Here is a 7515-nt window from a genome sequence, read left to right as displayed (position 1 = left end):
GTCTAATATTTTAACTACTAAAAGCAACTTTTCTTTTCCTATCAAAAGGAAAAGGATTTTTTTTTCCAAAGTTTGCATTGAGGCATTTTACACTAGTGCTATGTAAATTGCATGTGAAAATTACTATAGAGATCTAAATGATGTCTTATATTTGGGACAGTGTATGCCTGCCCCGTAACTTTGCATTTCTCTATTCCCTGCTCCCACCAAAACTGTTTTCTTTTTACTTTGTCAGAGGAAATAAGGGAGGGAGATGTTATTTGTGTTAATTGTATTTTCTTCTCTGGTAGGTTAGCTGAATTCAGACACTGGTTACAAAGTAAAACTGACTGGGGTTTTCCTTTGGTATGGCTGTCCTAATAGCTTTCTTGATTCATTTGACATCAAACTTTGAATAAAGCCTTTCTGTCCAAGCTGCAGTCTGCAGTGCTAGCAAAATGTCAGCTCCTGCAATGGCAGCTGGCATTGTTACAATTCTGTGTGTAGGGGGAAGTCCATTACCTTGTGTAGAAGCCAGAGTTCAATCTGGTATCATGGAGTTAGACCTTCCTGGAGCTAACACTTAGCCAGCACCCAACACTTGACCAGTGGTGTATGACTCAAAAGTTTGGTGAAGACAATTGCTGTTATCCTATATAATCTCAGTTTAGTCTTTACAAAACCCTCTCATGTATCACATTCAACGTGTATGCTATAAACGCATATCTGGGTCTCTGTGTATACAGAGCACTCACTATCCCCTCTGGGTTTCTGTGCCGCCTCCTGGTCCCCATCAGTTCTCTCTAAAACTGACCCCATAAAGGCACACTCAGACCTGATAGTTATCACGAATATTTCATAATGCTCACACATTTATCATGCATTACCAGGCTTGTGAACATGTGTATGACTGAAAAAGCCTCTCCTACAAAATACCCTGTTATTTCCTGAGCTACAAACCAGGAGACCATGAATTTGACAAAAACTATGGATTACTTCTCTGCTGCCATAGTAGTAATTATTCATAGTGAAGTAAATCTATTGCAGCCTCCACACAGGGAGATGTTTCAACATTCAGCTGTGAAACCAGGTGACATGAGTTAAACAGTGGATGTTCCAGATGTGATCTACTTTATCTAGTATGTGCTTTCTTTAGCCTTTTGTTCTTTGGGGTGGCTACAAATGAATAGGTAGTTTCCAAAATAAATATTTTTCAAGAACTCAATAAATAGCTCTTTCTACTTACTTCTTCCCTTTGGTAGTTATACATATATAGAATAGTTTCCCATCACAACCCATATTAGCATTTGAGTTTAGGTTTGTGTATGGTTGCCTGAATAAACATTTGGTTTATTTTCTTCAGTATATAAACACCCAGAAGCATAAGGTTAATATCAGTAATACATTTTCTTAATACACTTGCCCCTAAATCCTTGTCTTTACTGGCTTGCTGGTTTAAACCACCATTGTAGTGTCATTTATAAGTGAATCTAGTAACTATTATATGCAAAAGAAAGAACAGTACAGATATTTTCATCTTTTGGGAGGAGGGATTTGGTGAGGTGGAATAGGGAGAGATCTTTATAGGTCACCTGAATAAGCTACAGTGACTTGACCTTGAGGAAGTCATGTGACCATCTGAGCTTTAGCCAGCCACATCATCCTGTAAATTGTTCTCAAGATAAAACAGAATATATATTCCTGTTGCAAATCTGAACTACATCTCAGGTTGAGCAGAAGCACCACAAGAAATCTCCCTTTTTGATCAGAAAAATGGCATTTGATGGCACCTGGAAGGTAGACAAAAGTGAAAACTATGAAAAGTTCATGGAGGTGATGGGTAAGCTTTACTGTTCTATTATGTCACAGAAGGATAATTCTAACTACAACTATTTAAGAGTGATTGTTGAATGCTGGTGGTGCCCTCCTTGTCCTCCTTTCAATTGCCTTTTAGTGTTCCTGCTCTTTTGCTGACTGTCTAATACTGCCTTTTAACTTCTCTGCCTACCATGTATTCACCTCCAAATTTGTCAGCTTTTTCCCTCTACAGCTAATTTCCAGGGTAAGTTTTGGATCTCAGGTACACTGGAGTAAATACGGAGTAACTCTGTCAATGCAAGAAGAATTATTCCACATTTACTTTGGCATAAATGGGGAATTCTCTTACTTTACTAAATTTACCTAAAAAACCTATAAAATTAAAAAAAAAACCCCAATACCTTTTGTATAGGATTCTACAGCAAGGATATGATTTTCTGTCTATAGTTTCGTTAAATATTACACAGGCAGACATTTTATCTTAAAAGCTAGTTTTTTAAGTAATTTCCAAAAGTCCTATTTAATTTCTGTAAATCTCACTTGATTTCAGCACTATTAAATTCTATATGATGTTTCCCTAAGGATTAGATGGTGAACATTGCAGATTACTGCAGAGGAACTCATTGAAAGACAGTTTCACAATAACGTGCCAACTGGTAAAGAGATGTAACAGATGCACCTAAAACTGGGCTTTCAAATTTGGACGCTGCTTTTGAAAATGCCTCCTGTTACAAGCGGTGGTTGGTTTCAGTCTCTGTGAAGATGGAGGGGGAATCATCTTCTGCAGTTTACAAAAGAGGAGACCAGTTTCCAAATGACTATATATATTGAAATGTATTTCCAGTTACTTTATTTAAATGTTGTGATTTGCAATGAAATTAAGAGTTTAAGTAATTTGCGATGAAATTAAGAGTTTAGGAAAAAGAAAATAACAACTGGTCTCACGGTTGTAGAAACAGAAACAGTTTCCAAGTCACTCCGGGTGTGAACACCACTGAAGTTGCTGGGAGTAACATTTGTTTACGTCTGGAATGAGTTTGACATTTATAACTCATGGGAAATGTTCACATAAAGAAACACAGAGCAGAAAATCTAGAAATTAGAAACCTGGAGATGAGTGACATAGTAAAACAGAGAATACGTTCCACGGGCCTGAATAGTTCAACAAAGGGACTGATTTTTTCACTGCCTTATCTCTGTGGAAGTCTTTAATTTTTTGCAAAATGAATGGAAGTTAAGAAGTAAAACATAGTTATTCTGGTCTGAGGGAGTCCTGCACTAACTTTACTAACAATAAATTCATCCCCTATTGGACCTGATGGGATAGATATGTATTTAATGTGTTTCTTTCTGATTGTTTTTCTAGGTGTTAATGTAATGAAGAGAAAGTTAGGAACTCATGACAACCTGAAAATCACTATTCAGCAAGACGGAAATAAATTCACTATCAAAGAATCAAGTACTTTCCGTTCCATAGAAATAGTATTCACGTTGGGAGTTGAATTTGAGTACAGCCTGGCTGATGGGACTGACCTTACTGTAAGAGGCTCACTTTCATATGCTGGACCTGTACTTTTACTAAAGTTATCTCTGGAATTAATGGTTTATTTAGCTTTCTGATTTTATGTAAAATTTGACTCTATCTATGTAAAGTATGTACATGTATTCATGTAGCAGAGAGCAGAATTTGGCCTCCAACTTAATGTTTATATTTGCACTATAAAAATAATCCAATCTTCCCAAATAAGCAGTGCTGTCTAACTTAGGTCATGTTGAGCCTGCAGTCAAGATGTAAGTGCAGCTTGTACTGATAACAGGATAACCTCAACCACACAGAGTTTAGCATAAGCTACAAAGCCTGCCTGAGAAGCTTGGTACACACCTAATGAGCCTGCACTGAACTCTGTGCTACCAGAGTTACTGCCAGCAGTACCTGAGCTGGCTTGTTTAGAGCTAGATCATGCATATCTACATAAGCTACTGTCAGAGCAGTGACTTCACTGTGGACATAACCACAGTGTGAGCCAATGAAAGTATATTACAACTGTTTTTAGCAACTACACAGCTTCTGGGAAGTGTCAAAGTCTTGACATTGAACACTGGAAATCCTTTGTGACTGGGGTATTTCCCGCCATGTAATGGGAAATGAAAGGTGGGTGGTTATTTGAGAGAGGCTGCACTTGTCTCTGTCAATGAAAGAGGCAGACTTATTTGTATTTTACTGGACCCAATGATCCATCGGGGTCCCTTCCAGCCCTATGATTCTATTCATTAAATTAAATATATATACTAAACCTACAAATCATACCAAATGTTCTGTACCAAACCTGAATTTGGGGGCTGTGGTTCAAAATTCCCATTGAGTCCATGAAAAGAGACTTTTGCTCAAATCTGAAAAAAATAGTTTCAAATTGGTGGACTCCCAAAATATTTGGGGAGCTAGTTTGTATGCAGCACCATGTGAACACAGCTATTAGAGCTGCAGTGGGTAGTGGTGTAAACAACTTCTAGTTTTGGAAGTCTGGGTAGTATTTGGGACTGTCCTGGATTTTGTTCCCTGGAAGCTGGTTACTTTACCAATACCCTGATCTCAGAAGAAAGAAAACTTCTATCAATTTAATATATATATGTATATAAATAAGTATTCAAATTAGAAGAAATCTGGAAATTTCTTGGAGGTGGAAAGTCAGTAAAATAGTTTCAGTGTATCTCCATTTTACAGGACTGTTGACAGTATGCAAAAATATTAAATTGCTTTAACTCCTTTTCATGCTTTTTAACAACATTTTAACAGCCCTGCCATATGTATATGAGTCAATAGTAATACAATTGTCTTGGATTTTTTTTTTTTTACTTTGTAGGGTTCCTGGAACATGGAAGGAAATAAGCTTGTGGGAAAATTCAACAGGAAGGATAATAACAAAGAGCTGAAGGCATTCAGAGAAATAGTAGGCGATGAACTGGTTCAGGTGAGTTAAAAAGCAACTGGAGGTTTTTTTGGTTAATGTAAAATATCAAACTATAATGAACTCAGACCTGTGTTAAAACTGGCTGAAAAATGAGAAATGCATGTAAAATCTTTTTTGTTCTAAAAATGTCCCAGGTTTGTTCAACATCTGCCATTTTTAAATTAAGATCCACTGGAACTTCAAAATTTACAGATTAAACATGGCCATTTTTTAAAATATTATCCTACCCATGTGGATTAAATTTAGTGCATGTGTCCTAAGTCAGTGGTGCTCAACCCTCCAGCCCCTGAGGCCAGATAAGTAGTGCAGGCTCTGCTGCATCGTTTGGGTGAGGTTGGTCTGCTGGCCTGATTCATTGTAGGGAAGCATGTGGGGTCAGTCTGAGAGTGTGACTCCGTGCGCCAGCCTGAGCCTGTACATTGGATCTGGCCACAGACTGACCCTACTTGCTACCCCAGCCCTGCAGGCCAGATCCAACTGTGGCCAGACCTGATGCTCTGGCTTGACACCACATGTCAGATCCAGCTGCAGTGACCCCATAAAAGCTGATAATTAATGCTGCCACCATTCCTCTACCACCAAATTTCTGGATACACAGGGAGCCCCTCAGGCCAGAATGCATGACCCCATTGGCCAAAGGTTGAGCACGGCTGTCCTAAGTAATATGTATAAATAGCAGCCCATAGAATCCAACCTCATTCTGAAAGAGACCTGGATTCTAGGGCTGTGTCTGTTTAGTGCTTTATGGGTGCATCTACATGTGATGCTACATCACCGTAACAATTGCTACAGTGACATAGCATCAGTGGGCACCTGTATGTGACCAGCAGCTACAACACCGTAGTAACATGCTCCCCTGATATAGCACACTACTACAGCGAATTAGCTGCTAAAAATAACCGTGCACCGAACGTATTGTTCAGTATGGGCTGTGATGCCAATAGGAAGTGAAATATAATGGTGCAGTAACGTCACCATAGTGACATGTGTAGATGTGCCCTATAAGATACCTATCACTGTAGTATATCAGTGGTTCACTGTCATTAATGAGTGTGTATTTTCACATGCACTTTTATGTTCTGCTCTGTTCTGTTACTTTCCCTTCAAGTAATGTGTGTTACAGCTGAAAACTTGCCTCATATTTCTTAAAAGTCACATGACTTTTCCATTTCCATTAAGGATCCTGCCTCATTTGAATAAATTAATACAGGTTGAAAGATTTAAAAAAAAAGGGGGGGGGGGAACACAGTTCCAACCTTCAGTCTTTCTATTTGATTTTGGTGGAACTACTCATATGAGTGAGCTGGGGTTACTGTTGAAGTAGCAACAGGAGTGCACCCTAATATTGTAATGTCGTGATAGATAATAATGTGGGATCTGTGAAATAAATCTTAGAGGAAGAAGCCACTGATAACAACTCTTTTTTTTCATTAAACTTTACAGACTTATGTATATGAAGGAGTTGAAGCCAAGAGAATCTTTAAAAGGGGTTAAGAATCAAGCCTAAGATGGTAGTCCAGGACAAACCAGAAATCTGGTGGAAGAATTATATTATACATGACAACTGTATGCATACAGACCACCCAAGCAAACACCAAATTATTGGTCACTCATCCCTGATGTAAAAACAGCCATTTCCAGTCTTGCCAATATTAAATAAATAGAAAACAGGTGTATTTGCACTATAAATTGATACCTGTTTAGATATGTAGCATGTTTAAGTGCTGCAAAAACTATTTCCATTTTGTAAATAATATTGTTTCTGCACTGACACCGAAGTTGTGATTTGTTTTCTTTGCTGCAAGGTGTATGTTGTTGCATGCTGCTTGTTGTTCTGTGTACTGCATATTAAGAGATTGTGTAATTAAAAAAAACTTAAAAAAACACACAAGCTCTTAAGTTCCCGAGGCTTTTACATATACATACTTCCCAGAAGTTTTTGTGTACGTAGCCATAAAGATTGTGAGTTTGATAATATAGTTAATGTTTAAGAAGTCAAAGACACGAATAGGATTTCAAGCTTTTGTTGCAAATTTACAGATTGTGTTTTTTCAAATAAGCCATGAAGTAAAAAACCCTCCCTCTGGTACATCAAAGACACTTATTAAATTTTAAATCACAGAAATATTATTAATGCCCCATATACATCTATAGTTTATATTTTACTGAAGAAGGCAGAGTAGAAATGCACGTAACAGACTAAATGAATAGATTAACTTACTTCATTGTGAAGCTCACAAAAGCTTATGCATCTCTGATTCAATTAGTCTATAAGGTGCATCTGTACCCTGCCTTCTGCCTGACTTCAGAGTAATGTGGTTAACTACCTCTCTGCTTATATTCTGCTGTAACAGATGGAATTAGTAGTAGAACTAATCACATTAGATCTACTTCAAACTATTTACTATAATCTATACTTTGGTTGAATTCAGATGAAATTTCATCTTCTGTGTTCTTCTTTCTGTATTCATGTCCTTTTTTTCATGGTGTTTTTCACTGAAACCATACTAACTATGAGATGAAATAACAGGCAAAGCTCTTTTGAGCACGATACAAACTTTTTTCACCAATGTACATCTGCTGCAGGAATATACATATAAGGATGGGCAGAGCTTCTTCTGGTCTTGGAGCTTGTTCTGGCCTGATTGCCAGGGATAGATAGTAGTTTGCCTTGATGTTTCTATTCAGATCCCTTAGTGACAGCCTTAGTGCTTGTCTGAGATGAGGGGTGGCAGGCTAAAAGGACAGA

The 7515-nt window shown here is 37.8% G+C and overlaps 1 protein-coding gene across 1 annotated transcript; it reads left to right on the top strand.

Moving 5' to 3' along the window:
* Positions 1-1219: 1219 nt before the first annotated feature.
* Positions 1220-6525, top strand: FABP2 (fatty acid binding protein 2). Its single transcript, XM_019521859.1, has 4 exons — positions 1220-1819; positions 3164-3336; positions 4659-4766; positions 6210-6525. Exons 1-4 carry the CDS (start codon positions 1753-1755, stop codon positions 6258-6260), a joined length of 399 nt encoding a protein of 132 aa, XP_019377404.1. The 5' UTR covers positions 1220-1752; the 3' UTR covers positions 6261-6525.
* Positions 6526-7515: the final 990 nt, after the last annotated feature.

This window comes from Gavialis gangeticus, unplaced genomic scaffold (genome assembly GCF_001723915.1).
Source record: "Gavialis gangeticus isolate Ggan-Ray unplaced genomic scaffold, GavGan_comp1, whole genome shotgun sequence".
NCBI lineage: Eukaryota > Metazoa > Chordata > Crocodylia > Gavialidae > Gavialis > Gavialis gangeticus.
This window is presented reverse-complemented; position numbering and strand designations above follow the sequence as displayed.